Raw genomic sequence first — 17,211 nt, 5'->3', positions numbered from 1 at the left:
ACCTCACTATGTACACTACATTAAAATGGTCCAAAGGTTCTGAAAAGTGCGGACACTGTTTCTGAAAGGTGTTTAGCACCACATATATCCATTAAACTCTGCTCAGCATTATAGGACTCAAAACCCCTGAGAAATGAAGGTAAAGTGATTCGCTTTGTTACAAATCTAACTTGTGACAGTCAAAGATTGTGAGTTCAATGGTCATGGATGGATGAAAAAAATAAAAGGTACACCAGTTATCAATACTTTTCTTTCATTTCTTGATTGAATTGAACTTAAATGTCAATATAGAGCATGTAATCATCTGCGCCTTTCCAAGTGGATTTTTCACATTCTCCCTCGGTGTGCATAGGCCTGTAGCCACTTCCTTCCACATGGTGAGTTGACACTTAAAAAATTGAAAATTGTCCTAGTGTATTGGTTTGTCTATGTGATCTACCTCTGAGCTGTTGCAAAAATGATGTAGTTTAGTCCAGGAGATCATTTTATATGATGGCCATTAAAGCATCTTTTTAAATGATAATCCATGCCATGTTGTCAATCATTAATACCATACTATTTTTCCAGGCTTCTACTGCTACTGCTGCTACTGATACAACTCTCTTTGCAGTCATAATAGGCATATGGACAGACAGAAATAGTGATACATACACACATACATACATACACACTGTCTGAACCCATTAAGATGGATTGTCTTAAAGGTTACAGGCAGAATTATGTAGCCCAGGAAAGAAAAAACACAGCACTCACCACTTTGTCCTCCTGCAGCCCAGTCAGCCATTCATGTGTAATGAAAAGAAAGACAGAGAGAATGTGAGCAAAGATGATATCTGAAAGCATGGCAATGATCCTACAGCCCTACCAGCAACAAACAATGTCGTACATAGATATGTACTGGGCAGATAGTTAGTGAGGAGCAATGAATACGCTACCACTCTTAAGTATCAGATTTAAGTTATTATCTTCCAGCAAAATAGGATTTATGCATCCATTACTAGTAAAGTGTCACGTTTGGAAAAAAAAAAAAATAAATAAACTTTTGTGACTGGTCTAAAAACTGTAACTATAACAATCGCGACCGCAAGAAGTTGCTTGGCAGACCAACAGGGATGAGGTTTTTAAAGGAAGGTAACGCATTTTGAGAAAGATGTTTATTCGCTGTCTTTCAAAAAGTTCAGAAGATGGATACCGCTCTCACGTCTGTGTTTTAAGTACAGAGCTTAAGATGGGTGGTGAGTCGAAGCCTAGCTTAGCAAGAAAATAGAAGCAGGGGAAGATAGTTAGCCCTTTGCCTGCCTCTGACTGGCTAGTGCTCGTTGCCTTTCTTGGTTGGGCTGGTTAAGTTGAGGCATGAGGAGTGTTGATTAGTTAGGGTGAGAATAAGGATGTCAGGGTAAGCCAATCAGAGGCAGAGTAGGGTGAGTCATCCCTTCACCATCCTGGGATGATAAATATCGTCTCCAGGAAGTGCATTTCTGTTTGTGTTTAAATGAAACAAATGAGAAGCAGCTTGTCAGTGAGCTTTAGATATGTTGATAGGTGCCAGGCTAACGGTTTCCTCCTGCATCCAACCTTTGAGCTAAGCTAAGCTAATATAGCTGCCATTACCTGAGTACCATATTAAAAAATACATATAGGAATAGAAGCTAATTAAAAAGTCTAACAGCAGCACAGTTGCATGTGAAGGTTTTGTTTAATACCTTCTCTGCGTGTGTGCATATACATGTGCGAAATCCGCCTTTTAAAGACCTTCACCCACTGATGGGCTACAACTACCTACCCCAACACACCACCCAGGACCCCACAGCTGAACTATCCCCATGTCAGGCAACAACTAATTAGGATGTACTTTTGAGCGTGTGTGTGTGTGTGTGTTTGTGCGTGTGTGAGGTCATTAAATGCCACACTGGCGATGTAGGAGAGGGGGACGTCACTTATTTCAGAGGAAGACTCGCCTCCTGATGCCAACACGCACACACCTACACCCTGCTGCGTGTGTATAGGGCACCTCCGGACCCCTGGGAGACCCAGACGGAGTGGGAGACCACCCCCTTTGTCCACAGCTCAGTCTAATGCCCAATTAACCTTTACCAGCTCCTGCCTGGGTCACACACATTCGTGCACACATGGCGGGCATGGATCACATTCACACACACATGGTTGGAGGCACACATAAATACACAGTAACACACACAGATCCCATATACAGTAAATATCAATACACATCCTGAGCAGACTTACACACACATAAAGACACACATATGTGCCATGGGTCATCACCTCCACCTGAGTCCAAACACCTGAGGCCCTGGTGTAGCCTGATTGGACGTACAGTAGAACAGCTGTATGTGCTATGAGTGTATTCATGCTTACCACACCTCTGTGTGCAGATTTGGATTCCATGATGGATATGAACTCCACCAAAAGTAAAAGGTTAGCAGATGAGTCAAACATATGATTGAATATTTCAAGAAATAATAATGTTAGTTAAAGGTGCACTTTGTAGTTCTGGGGAATAAATTCAGACTCATAAAGGTCATATTTACAATATTAATAAGGTAATAATACAAACTCAGAAATATTTATTTGATGAATATCTTTCCATAACTGAATAAACAAGCTGTCCTCAGAGGGAAATAAGGTCCCCAGAACGATGTCTGAGGCTAGAAAGGTGGCTACTTAGAAGGGTAATGCAAATATAAACAAAGTAAAAGAGTATGAAATTGTGTTGTCCTTTGAGGACAATTGTTTATTCAGTAAAAGATTTTTGTTGTCTGATTTAAATTTCTTACCTAACACTACATAGTGTAGCTTTAAATAATTAAACGTCCAGGATTTAGTGGCATTTAGCGGTGTGAACTGAATACCGCTCCTCCCCCTCGAAAAACACAAAAGGCCGTCCCTAGAGTCAGCGTTTTGTTTGTCCGTTCTGGGCCTCTAGATGTGTTCACTGTCATCACGTCGCTGTCATCTGCGTGGGTGCGAGACTGCAAGGCCAATGTAAGCCACTCATAGTCACACCAAGAGGACAATAATAAGATGCATTTTGATGGCCTCTACATGCATCTACATATTTCTGTATTGTGATGTGGGAGAATATTATTTCCTTCTGACGTGATTCTACCGTTTAATAAAGTAATTGTTTAACACATTCCCAATAAGTTATTATTTTATGTCACATCCATGTTGCATTGAATTGTGGGTAATTAAACCAGTGAAGTCCAGTGAAGTCTGCACCACAAAAACTTCTTTGGAAGTCTGCTGAAATTCCGCTTGTGGACTGGAGGAATTGTGGGTTTGGACAACCCTCAGCACTCCAGACTTCCTGCAAACATGCCCGTAAAGTCTGTTAGTCAGCAAGAGCGATGAAGTCCGGACATTTGGATGCAGCCGGTATCTCTCTGTAGGTATAAAAGGCTCATTCTAAGGTGAAGAAAACACAATGGTACTAAGTGTCAGGTGATTATACACACTGGACCCTGAAAATGGAGTGTAAAAAGAAAAGCTTAGTAGTTCTCCATAAATCTCTTATCAGTTGACTAAAAAAAACAAAATAAAATTCTATTTTATTAAAACTAAACTCCCATTTTTTACCAACTAAATAGGAGGATATATAAAAGGTGACAACTTTATATTCCTTCTCACACTCCGTTTCAATTATCCAATAGGAAATATTAAATCATGTATTAAGTTATATTTTTGATGCATCTGATAGCCCTTTACTGTCGGTTTCGAGCCTCTATATATTATATTGAGTCACAGAGTCACTGCAAATCAATACAAAATATATCTGAGTGATCAACTTGATCCTACAGCTACAAGAAAAATTTAAATAAAACTATTTTGATGGGTATGGTCTCTTCTATGATGACAATGCCAACATCCGCAGGGCACTAGGGCTTACTAAATGGGTTAATGAGTAAGAAAAAATTGTGAATCACATTCTATGACTTTCACAGTCATCCCATCTCAACCCCAGCCCATGTACTGTACCATAGTGACTTTCTTTAAAATGTGTCATATCACATTCACATGCATGTTTATGACCTGACTTTACAGGAGAGAATGCTGCCGAGCCAGCGATCGCAGTTCAAGACTGCTTTTCAACATTTGTGGTGGTTTGATGAAACGTACCAAAATTTATTCTAGCAAATAGGAGTATCTTCTGAAATACTGCTGTTCAGCCCACCAAATGTTATTTGAAAATGTAGGATTTTGTAGTATCATTAATGCAGCCATCACTTATCAGGAGATGATATAATAAACGGCAGAAGAAAAAGTCGTCGTTACACCCCTTTTCTCTCTCTTACCGTGTTGGATCGAAGGGAGACTCGCCCCCCACAGCGGGCACAGAACTTGGTCTGGCAGTACGAACACAGGTTCCCGCAGCCATCTGCGAACTTGGTCTTGTGGCAGATGCCGCAGGTTGGCGCGTCGTCCCGGTGGACCGAGCCCGCTGCCACCGTGGCCTGCCGGATCACCGTCTCCCTGTAGCTGGACAACTGCTGCTGGATACCTCTGGAAGAAAGAAAACAGGAAATGGACATGAATGTGGCATCTTTGAATGTTGATCGTGTGCATCCTTTTTGTGCATTTCAGTCTGGACCAACTGATCAACCAACCGACAAGACTTTCTATTTCTATAGCTAGTGTGGCTAAAAATAGAGATAAATAAAGAAGTAAACATATTTCTGCTCCTGCATACTGTAGGCCCTGTTCTTGTAAAGAAGAAATGGGATAGAAATTTAAAAAAGCATGACAACATACTGCTCTTTTGATCCAATTAGTTTCACCAGTCCATAGTAATTCCATAAACTGTGATTTATTGCAAATCACCCAAGTTAAAGGGGGATAAGAGACAATAAAAACAAGAAAGGAATTTGTTTATTGGATGAATAATAAATAAATAAAGGGCGGGAGAACAGAAACCGGAGAGCGAAGGAGACAGTCGTTGCATTAAGTCCAGTCGATATCACTGTTTGTGTGTTTTGGTGCAATCAACTTTTTTTTGCGTTTGCTATTGTTTCAGGCTGCTTTGCCGACTCAAGAAACTCCTCAAATCGATATAAGAAAGAGAGGGGAAGAGTATTGGTTTTATCTAAGGCGTTACAGTATGTTGATTAATTGGATTTCACACTGTGGAGATTGAGGAGAGAGCAGATAGAGGGGAAGCGGACCATAGAGGAGAGGAGCTGATGGGCTGAGAATCACAGGAGGAGAGGAGACACTGTATACACACATTTTTATTGTATGTAGTCAGGCTCGTTATCTGGACTTTTATCTCAGCAGGCAGGCCGGTTACAATCACATCCCGTGCAGAACATACTCTCTACATGTACACTGTATGTGCTTTACAAACTGGCACTATTAAGAAAAGAGTGAAGAGGAGTGAGGGAAGGAGAGGAGAGGAGAGGAGAGGAGAGGAGAGGAGAGGAGAGGAGAGGAGAGGAGAGGAGAGGAGAGGAGAGGAGAGGAGAGGAGAGGAGAGGAGAGGAGAGGAGAGGAGAGGAGAGGAGAGGAGAGGAGAGGAGAGGAGAGCTGTGGTGAGGAGGAAAGAAAAGAATAGAGGAGATGAATGGAAATGACCAAAGGAGGAAAAAGGGGAAGGGAGAGGGAAGGTGAGAAGAAGAGAAGAGGAATTGAGGAAATTTGAGAAAAAAGGTAGGAGTAAAGGAATTATATACATTTAAAGAAAGAGAGAAAGAAAGAAACTACTGACCTGTTGACCTTAAATGACCAAAATACAACACATACTCTTCTTATTGTCATTTAGAGTCAAACACACCTGGACACTTTCATTCATGAAGTATTAACTGCATGAAAGAAATACGTTTTTTTTGTTTATGTTTACTTTTAGTCAAATAAAAAAATTGAAGGAGTAACACAGATGTACACTGCAGTATAAAAGTGATTCAGGGATAACTATTAAATCTTTTTATTCCAGCCAGAAAGTCAGACAGGTAAAAACATTTTTTTTCCCACTAAATAAGATGCAAGATATACTTTTATCCTGATTTAATATTTATTCTTTTGTACATATTTTTTCTGTGACTGACAACACATCCACATCCACACGAGTGGACGATATGCACAAAAGGGTAATGCTGTTGCACTCAGCGTGTTTACGTATATAATTAGCTGTATGTCTGTTCTGTTTGTTTGTGAACTTTCTTTCATTATGCAACCCTGTGTTGTATCATGACCAATAAGTTACCTTGTAAATTCTGCCTATTGGTCCTATATTTAGATTAAAATCTGAAGACTATTTCATAATGCTGTTTTATGAAACTATTTAAGTGGAAATTATATAGTAATTTTAAATAAAACACACAAAATAAAGCAAAATCTAAATAGGTGCAAAAGTCCACTGGAGTGGACAGATGTATTTTCAGTCACAGGAAAAAATGTCTGTTCTGTCTGACTAAAAGTATTTCCGATACCTAATGTAGTTAAAAAATATATTTTTGCCTGTCTGCATGCTTTTCTGAAAGTCAGATGATTTAACAGTTATTCCTGACCTACTTGGTGCATCTAATCCCTCCGCCATTTCAAATGTGTGACGCCATATCTCAAAATGACAAACAGATACAAAGATAATAATCACATGTGGTTGTAGACGGGGCTTTGGGGGTCCACCACTTGAACATGGTACCCTGGCTTAACTGGTTAAAAATGCTTCAAAATATCTGTCTACTGTAGTGGACACTGTGCATGAAAGGGACAGCTGATAAAACAAAAAGCTGAGGAAAACATTGACAAAGAACAAACTCCGCCTGGTTACTGACGCAGGTACGCAGAGACAAACATGGCTACCGAGAGGAGACAGGCTGTCCAGAAATCCTCCAGCACACAAGTGAGGGTAAACTTAGAAAGCAATAAAAAGCTCTCGCCCCACCTCAGACATTCTGTTGTTTAGTGAATACATGTATCTTCTGACGGATAGTAGTTTCAAGTATGTGTTATCTTGTTATTATCGATCTATTTTGTTTCTTTGTAAAAATGCAAAAAAATTATTTAATATAAAACCTGGCTTTGGCATTGATGTGACACTGATATTGATGCTAATAAAGAGTGAGGGGAAAAAAGAAGGAAGAGTGGAGGTAAGGCTGGATAAAAAAGAAGAGGAGAGGATTGGAGAAAGGGAGTGAGTAGAGGAGGGTGCGATGAGTGAAGGGGAAAAAGAAAATAAGAAGAGAAGAGGAGAAAGTCAACAATGACAGAGGAGGAGGAAAGGAGATGAGAAGAGAGGAGAGGGAGTTAAACTGCTCCTTCAACATGCATGACCTTTTTCCCAAATCTAAAACACCTCATATAAACATTGATGACCAAATTAAAGAAATGATCCATATGAGTATCAGTATCAGTATCAGCACATAGTATAAAATCATGAATAGCAAATTGAACTAAAAGTTTAAAATGACCTCTGACCTCCTCAAATCCACCGCTCTGAGAATTTAACCTAAAGCCTCTCATATCATTTGCTGTGGCTGCAGTACAGTACTCACAGACTGGGGGTCAGCGACGATGCAGTCTCCTCCCCCATCAGCTCAGCCAGTTAAAAACTACAAATCCCAGCAGTGGGGGCCAGAGAAAATGAAGTCCAACAGTCACTTGATGGAGAAATGAACATTGTTCCTTCATGTGCAACAGGAAGAAACTAAATACACCCTGACGAAAATCCTGCAAAGACTCCGAGGACCCAGCGGGTGAAACACAACCTGCCCTAGGAAATGTTAACACCTGCCCACACACACACACACACACACACACACACACACACACACACACACACACACACACACATACACACACACACACACACACATAACACCTCATCTCACCCCATCTCTTCTCTTGTAATCTCTCCACAAAAAACAACATACACACATTTGCACACAAATTAACGCACACTCAAACCCACCGCTGATGATGTCAGTGCACACACACACACACACACACACACATACTTCCTGGGAGCAATAGCCAAAGGTCACAGTGAGGTCACCTGCTGCTGCAGCACCACAGGATTTACTTCCTGCTCCACATCTCTCACTGTGTCTGTCCCAACCCCTGGATCTGTTCAGCCTAATAGAGTTAGACCAACATACAGCATGGGCAGTGTCATTAGTTACATGTTAATTATAGAACTGATCAATACGGCATCGGTTGTTCATGGAAAGCCTTGATGACTTTGGTCAGATTTCACATGAATATGAGGAGTTAAGCTTTGTTTTTTAGTATAATTATTGGTGTGTTATTTGTTACTTCAGAGGCACTATTGTTGATGATAGGTGGCTTTAATCCAAAATAGCTTCTATTGGTATTAGACTTAATAAATCCATATTGGCTGGATGTAACTACACTCAATATTAAATGCATGGAGGGGCTCGGTGCGTTCCCTCATCCTCACTCTATTTTCCCTCCGTCCTTAGTGTCATTCTTTAATTGGGTTCATTGAGTTTTTAGTTCGTATTTCCCAAACTCTTTACTTCTACCTTCCATTTTTCAATGTCCATTGCCTCTTTCTGTGTTTTTTTATATCGTACTTTTCTATGTATTTCTATATGCTCAGTCTATTTCTAAATCCTAAGTGAAAGTAGAAAAGTACAGATGTTTACTAAGATAAGACGTAAATGTTCAGTGGAAGCGAGAGAAAAAAACACATGAAGAGACAAATTGAGATGTCACTGAAACATATTACATTAAATAAACACCTATTATTATTGCTATGGAACTGTAATGGCCTCTGTATGGGCCCTACTATTAATCAACACTGTGTCAGGGGATGCCTCAAGGACACAAGTGAGACAGTATACATCCAGTCCCTGCAATCGCCAAACCGAAGCAAGCCCGAACTGAATGACTCCAGAAAATCTCAAATAAAAGCCAGTGTTGAAGTAATGGCTGATCTGCACAAACACATAAAGACTAGCCAGCAAAAGTCTCTTTTTTAAGCTTCCGTCAATCATAATTCCTGCAGATATCTGACATTAAAAGCCTCCCCGGAAAGAGAGGGATTGAGGCCTTTGAGCCTCTGGAAAGCTTTTAATGTGAAACATACACTACCTGGTCACTTCAAACAAGAAACAGCAAACAAAGTGAAAGCCAAACTAACTGTTCAAACTAATTAAACATCTGTCAACATACAGATTTAACTCAGCATACTCGTGTACATTTAACAGTTAGCATGGCGCCTACCATCACTCAACAAAGTATACAGTATACACTGTCACTCATTGAAGTTTAAAGTTTTATAACATATGCTAAACAGGTAGCATGTAGCCTCCTATTCCTCAACTTAAAGTTTACCATCAAAATACTGTAGGCCTATTGTAAACAGGCGCCTGCTATCACTTAAAGTTTACAATATAAACTCACTTGCTAAACCTTTAGCATAGCCTTCATGCAATCATCAGAGTGTATATACCCTGGCATTGTTTTTTGACACGTTTAACAAATAGCATATTCCTTAACATGAATTCTCCATTCTAAATAGCATATGGTGGACGGTTAGCATGCCGCCCACTATCACTCAACAAAGTTTCCAATATAAACTTTGACTCACATGCTAAACTGGTAGCATGTAGCCGACTTTCACTCACCGAAGTTTGCGTAAAATGATTCCCTCAACACATGCCAGGTATTACAACACAACACGCTAAACTGAGTACCTCAGCCAACAAGCTACAGTGGATACATGTAATATTTTTTGTCTATGTTCCCCTCAGTCGACACAAACCAGGAAGGCGACGGACAATCTAACACAAATGTGGTGTGTTGCCCTGCTTGTGTTTGTGTTTTTGCAATTAATGTGGCAAAGTAGGACATACTGTAAAAGCCAACACTGAGAACAGGAGGAGGAAATATATCAAGTACGTCTCCACAAGGCAGTCGACCGCAACAAGCCATCAAAATCTCTCTTGCAGGTGGGAAAAAAAAATCTTTATTACATCAAATAAGAGTGTTGGGAAATGTTCGGAGGGGGGTGGCAGATCATTATGAGGAGAAGACAGGGAGGAGGATAGAGCGAAGGGAGGGGAAAGAGAGGCAGAGAGAGATCAGAGAGAAACGTACAGTGAGACGGGAAACAGAAAGCAACCTCATTAAGAAAATGCATCCATATCCATAAAATCCATATTCAAATGTAGTAAGACACAAGGTTAAAGCAAAGTGAGAATAAGAGCTCCACTTTTCTATGCAAACACACAAACTACAAACACACTCCCTCCACTTTCTCATCAAAACAGTCGATGCCTTTACTCTTGAACAACATAAAAATAAACCCTTTGTGTCCATGTGTGTCTATGTGGGTGCATATATACATATTTTAAACAAATGGCCCATGATTCGCAGCAGGGAGCCGCATTAACATAAAGTGTCTCATAATTAAGCTGTGCAGCACTAACAAGCTCTGCACTCCGACTCCACACACAGAGAGAAACCTAAGCATTGTCCACGAGAGTGTAAATTAAATTGGATTACATAAACTAGATACACACTGCAAAAAGAGGATTTCTCTTTTTAGCCTGGTAGGTAAAAATCCTATTTTTCTTAATGAAAGTGGAAAAAGATGGCTTGAGATCATTTCATTACTTCCAAAGTAAATCAAAGTCATAAGGTTATATTGAATAAAGTGGTCATTATTTTAATAAATAATACAATGATCCCGTCTTTTCTTAACTTTTTAGAGAATAACGAATGTTCCCTCAGACTCACAAGACTGAATTATTTGTCAAATTAGAGGTTTATTGCTGTGTGGAGGAAAACAAGAGAGCCTCTCACATTGTCATTGTGTGTTTTTAAATGTTGTTTCTGAAAGAAAGTTAATAAATCCAGCCCCTCCTCATCAGAAAAAACACAATAAATGTCAACTACGGAAGCAGCTTAGGACCCATATTTATATTTGGTTGTAGTCATTATTATGGCTTTAAATGACGAAGCGATGTAGCATAAAGAGACTTTTTCAAGAAGGTGACTTCACGAGTTGTGAGTTTATGTTTCGTTGATGCTAGTGGAGTGTCCACACATACTGACAGCTAAAGATTCCTGAAAATAATTATACAACTTTGCAAGATTTTGTAATTTCAATAAAAGGTTAAAGCTAGTTTTTATTACTGTTAACAACTTCCATGAAGAGACTAAAACCAATCATCAACCATTTCTGTGATGTTCCGCCCTGAGCCCATTGGTTCTTAATGAAGATAAATGTATTTAAAAAAGTGTGGGGGGTTTTTTGTCTTTGTCTTTTTATTAAAAAGGCTCAGTAATATACTAAGGGGAAAACTGCATTTGTTGAAGACTACAGTATTTCAGCTACGGATTAATACATGATTCAAGATTCAAGATCAATTTTTCATTCCACAACACAGGGTCGTACAATAAAATGCAAGTTGTAGTCCCTTTATGCTACACACAAAAAACTATATTTTATGATGGCGTGTTGAGGATGAGTTCAGGAGTCGCAGGCTGAGGAAAGAAGCTGCTCTGTAGTCTGGTGGTGCGACAGCGGATACTTCTGTATCTCTTGCCACATGGCTGCAGAACGAACAGACTGGCTGGGGTGGGTGTGTCTTTTAGTATCCTCAAGGCTCTTTGCAGACATCTTAATAAATAGATACGGTACCAGTGAAGTATTTTAAATACTGGCTGCAGAGCCTTCCTGTCCTGGGCCGTGCATGAACCATGCCAGCTTATCCATTACCAAGTGCAGCGTTCTAATGAGTATTTTAAGTAGCAGGATTGAGTCAAAATAAACTACACTGTGTGTGTTCATGGTAATGACAGAACATATCAGCCAGTGCTATAGTGAGGCTCACTGATGGTGTTTTAATGGTCTTTGGACAACAGTGGAGCTCTACAGCACAGAGGAATAAGATATGTCAGGCTCTGGCGTCACAGGCAATACTAAGAGGATTTGAGGGCAGGAAGAGCAATGGAAACAGAAACAGATGTAAAAAGGTAAAAAAAAAAAAAAAAAAAAAAGGGTCGAGTGTAGAGGAGTGGAGGGGGAGGAGAAGCGGGGTGGAGCTTCTGGACTAACTTTATAGCACCGTGACAGATGCTACAATGCACCGTAACTCAAAGCTGGACAGCACATGGACCTTTACCTGGCAAGGACAAACAGAGAATCACACACACACACACACACACACCAAACCATCTTCTTTTTTCCTTGTCTAACTTTTAAAATTGTGATGTTTTTTACATTTCGAATGCGCTGTGCAGAAGTACGGTCTACATGTTGAGTAACAGGAATTTAAACACATGTGACTGTAAAGCGGCAGAATGAAATATAAGTCCTCTCGTCTCCAGGACATAAATTCTTCTTTTTTATTTCACTGATGATTACAGTTTGATGAAGGTTTGGAAAAGGTGGTTATGTAGGTGACTGACCTTTCTACCTGGTCACCCGAACATGCTGTGTGTGTGTGTGTGTGTGTGAGAGAGAGAGAGAGAGAGAGAGAGAGAGAGAGAGAGAGAGAGAGAGAGAGAGAGAGAGAGGGAGAGTGCGTGTGTGTGTGTGTGTGTGTGTGTGTACATTGTATTGTGGGAGCTAAATTTAGACCTTTAATCAATCTGACATACAAACACATTCAGTAAGGTGTACTGCACACACACACTCCGCTCCTCAAAAGATAAGGCTGGCGTTATCCTTCCTTTTTCTAATTGATAATAAATCTAATGAAAAGACCAAAACCAACAATCTAAGTAATGTCTGTGAAGTCGAATCTTGACATATCTTATTCCTCTGTGCCATAAAGCTTCATTAAACAATTAAACTGTTAAAAACACAGCGTTGCACCAGCTGACATGGACCAACGAATAATCATTGTTAATCATACATCCTGCTGCCATAAATACTAGCCAGGACCAGATTAATCTACCATTGGGTCGCAGGGTAAAAATGAGCTTTGGTCCCTTAATTGCCCATCAGGTCAGATGGCTCACATTACTCAATGCACCTTGTTTGTCATGAGTCAGTTAGTTTTTTAATATTTTGCTAAACCACAAATTAATTTTACGTATATGCACCAGTGCAACATCCACTAAAAAGATAAAGCTATTTTAGTTAAGTTTACTATGACAGAAACTAATGATTAATCAAAGCACCAGTATCTTTGACTCGCAGTGAAAGTGGGGCCTTTGGATGTGGGGGCTGCAGCTAACGATAGTCTAATTATTGATTAATCTCCTGATTATTCTCACGATTAATTGATTAGTCTTTTAGTCTATTAAATGCAAAAAAAAAAAATTTAAAATGCTCATTACAATTTCCCGGAGCCCAAAGCAAAAATCTCCAAAATGCTTCTTTTGTCCAATCAACAGTCGAAAACCCAAAGAATCTTCAGTTACTATCTTAAAAGGACAAAGAGAAGCAGCAAATGCTCACGTTTAAGGAGTTGGAACCAGCAAATGTTTGCTTGAAAATGACTTAAACAATAAATCAATCTTCAAAATAGTTGGCAACTATTCTTTCAAGTGATTTATCGATTCATCGACTAATCATTGCAGCTCTCTTTGGGGCCCTTGAGGTCCACCAGCACACCAAATTTGTATTAATTCACATCTGAAAATAGTCCTTAACCAATTCACTGATTCACTGATGCTGAAAAAGTACTTATTTCTTTTTCGTTTTTGATGAAACTAAATATTTGTGACCTACTGTATTTTTAAATATTTAAATCTTCATTAGGAACCAATGAGCTTGGGGCTGTGTGCCACAGACAAGGCATGGGATTTTACAAAGTATCGAGACATTGTTGGTTTTCGTTTCTCACAGGATTTGTTGAAAATACAGAATTTCATCAGCCTTGTCATTTAAAAACATTTCATTAATCTTATGTAGCTAGAAAAAGATACATACATAACCTCATTGCCCTGTATTGCATCTTTCATTTAGTTGCTTCCAAAACAACCACACCCTACCCTCCGAGCAAATATCTGATATGAAAATGCTTCTTTGGCGTTCTCTATTGTGGAGGCCTTTTTCTTGATTGCTCCATGTTTAACAGTGTTTTGAAGTTACAGCTGGACAGACAGAAGCAGAGCAGTGATTATATTAATTTTGATTTTGGGGCTCTTTTCCTGATAGAAAGACGAGCACCATTGCAGAGGAAGATGGGAGGCACGAGAGAGTTGGGAGGAGAGAACGAGTGGGAAACGGAGAGAAAGAGTGACGATAAGGAGTGAGTGGTTGGGAAAGCAGTCAGCGAAGTGTATCCAGAGAAAGAGAAGGGAGGGGGAGGTGAGAACAGTAGAGGAGGAAGAAGAAAACTACAGGAGAGAGTTGCTTTGGTGAGCTACAGTAGAGTAAGAAGCATCACATATACTCATACTGTCAGTTTTGGCATGTCATCACTGTTCTCCTCTGTTGGGGTTTCCTGAAACTGAGTCTGTTGTTCATTAGTATATTTTATAACGTTCAATCCAAATGCTTTGAAAAAGACGATATTGCTGGGGACGAATTAGAGCGATCACTAATAGCAGACAAGATTAACAGCTCTTTTCTCTAAGTTGAAAATGCTCAAAAACTGGAAAGGAATACGAGAGAGTGTGATATAAGAAAAAGGAGGGATGAAGGGAGTGGGGGAGGTGAGAGTACAGTCGAACAGCTCAGCATGGTGAGTTCTCCGACGGAAGTGAGGGAGGGGAAGGGACGGAGGAGGAACAACAGAGCTTGGCACGGATAGAGACAACCAGAGAGCGAGAGATTCTCCATGTCCCTGCTGCCATATGGTGAGCAGCCAGGCCACAGCACAGCACATACATACACTAATGGAGAGGTAAGCACAGGGTAAGGTTCGTCATATTATATTTGTTGAGACAAATCGTATCATTTCAAGAAAAAAAAAAGACACTGATCACCCACAACATTAAATAGACTACAGGTGAAGTGGATAACATTGACCATCTTGTTAAAATACAATGTTCTGCTGGGTGCTGGCATTCATGTGGATGCCACTTGACACACCTCACCCACCCAAACCCTGTGGCAGATCAACACCTCCTCATTACAACGACACTACCCAATGACAGTGGTCCTGACACACCGTGAAAACAATCCGATCGAGCATTCCGTGGGACATGCCGACAAGTCTGATCAATGGAGGCCCCACCTCGCAACCCACAGGGCGCAAAGGATCCGTTGCCACCCAGACAACAAAATTGTAGTGGCCCAGATCTGGCCCACACCTGACACGTTCATCCGGCCCACATACCGTGTGGAATGATGGCACCTGGGGCGGTCCGCAAACAGGAGTGGACCGCCCAAGTGCCATCGTTCCACCCGGTATGTGGGCCGGATGAACGTGTCTGGTACAATTTTGCTATCCAGGCAACGCCTTGGTGCCAGACACCACAGGACACCCGACAGGTCCTGTGTCCAAGCCCCGACAGGTCAGAGCCAAGTCCTATCCATGGTGCGGCCTCCATGGATCGGACTTCGGCAGCACTATCTCTAACAGACTGGTTCAGCTTCGCTGTCACAGGAACGGATACGGGAAAATCTTTTCTGCCCGAAGCAGTAAGTCTCTGTCTCTGTCACCTCTGTCTACCAGAGAACTGTCAGAACTCTTTATAGAAGCTTTATAGTTTTTCTCAACCAAACTCCGCTCTGTGTTGCTTCTTCAATAATTTTGCTATCTATCTATCTATCTATCTATCTATCTATCTATAAAAGCCAAAAAGTCCTTTTTGACTTCATCTGGTAAGACTAAAAGCTGTTGTAACCCGTTTTGTACATATATTTTCAGAATATAATATACATTATCATGTTGTTAGCAACTCAAACTTAATACAAAATGTGTTTCAATCTCCATTCTCTTTCATTTTGGCTGAATAAAAGCATTGTTCTCACTTATGGTGTCTTTAAATACTGCCTTTTTTGTATGTGTTTGATGCAACCTAACACATTGTACAGTATATGACCAGTTTCATAATCCCCAGATTCTTATCAGCCTATAAAGGTGATAAACTCTTTTCTTTCCTGCAAATAATAAGGTGTTAAAGTGAGTGTAGGTGGATCTTTCATTTCATGCAAACAAATTTCTTTTCTGTATGCGCACAGACACACACATGCACACACACACACACACACGCACATACACCCAGTCGCTGCAAAACCGGAAACTCATTTCTAATTCTGGCATGCATTTTACCTTCCATTCAATTTCACAAATAGCATGAGAGGGAGGAAACTTTTTAATACTCGTCTATTATAGGACACAGAATGAGCTCCAATCAATCTTGCAGATGACTCCTCTACAGTAAGAGCGTGTGTGTGTGTCTGAGTGTGTGTGTGTGTGTCTGAGTGTGCGGGGACTAGATTAAAGACGGGTGAGAGAGAGTTGTGTGGAGGCGTGGAGGATGCTGAGAGAGAGACGGGTTTGAGAAAGAGTTGGACAGAGTGAAACTTTGACTTTTGAAGGTCTTCACTGAAACATCTCACAACAGAGTAACCAGGGACCAAAGTTACTTTAAAAATAAGTGTTGGAGAGTGAATGAGACCGAGACAGAGAGAGTTGGAGTGCTTAATTTCTAAATGGCTGCGAGGTGATTTTCTCTGACACTGACTCATTGTTATTTGATTCATGTCTGCCTGCTTTTTGAATATCGATCCAGGAACTGGAGGAGTGACTCATGCTCGGCCATAGAGGCCTGAGTCACTACAGTCAAAGCTGGCTCCCAATCCCAACCTGATGCCACCCTGCTTTATGAAAGCCTGGGAGTGGAGAAGGCAGTGCCAACGTTTGGCTTAGCAGCAGTAATGACGCTCAAGGACTGAAGGACTCAGCTATTTTATGTGGCTTATTTTTGGACACGTCGACTGTATGCCAAGCAGGGGGTCGGAAACTTTGGAGAGTTGTTTAACTGAAACTTTAAGCTTTGGTTGAGGATTCAGTCTCTGGGAGAGAGTGGTCCAAAACCAGTTTGGGAAGCAGTTCCGGAAACTGAATGGGAGCTTTGTCCGCAGAAATAACTGGGAGGTCAGTAGCAAGAGGTGACAATGAGTGGACACACAAAAAAAACGAACATTGTTAAGAAGTGAGTGTTGGTTAGCTGAAGGTGTGCTACATTGTGAAGTAAAAATGCTGCAGAGAGGAGCGTTCCTTATCATGAAGCCAATTAATAACTGTAGCATCTTCTAGCAATAGAAAGCATCCCGACTGAAAACATCACAAACTGGTATGGTTCATGCACAGCTCAGGA

At 40.6% G+C, this 17,211-nt stretch overlaps 1 protein-coding gene across 1 annotated transcript in view; it reads right to left on the bottom strand.

Annotated features, from left to right (window-relative positions):
• rims1a (regulating synaptic membrane exocytosis 1a) overlaps positions 1–17,211 on the bottom strand; it is a 93,521-nt gene that overhangs the window by 62,083 nt on the left and 14,227 nt on the right. Inside the window, 2 exon segments of the mRNA XM_073482088.1 lie at positions 754–765; positions 4,314–4,521. Of these exon segments, the coding sequence (XP_073338189.1) occupies positions 754–765; positions 4,314–4,521 (220 nt within the window).

Source organism: Pagrus major, chromosome 15 (genome assembly GCF_040436345.1).
Source record: "Pagrus major chromosome 15, Pma_NU_1.0".
NCBI classification, from domain to species: domain Eukaryota; kingdom Metazoa; phylum Chordata; class Actinopteri; order Spariformes; family Sparidae; genus Pagrus; species Pagrus major.
Note: the sequence above shows the minus strand (reverse complement) of the source record. Positions and strands in the feature narration are given on the sequence as shown.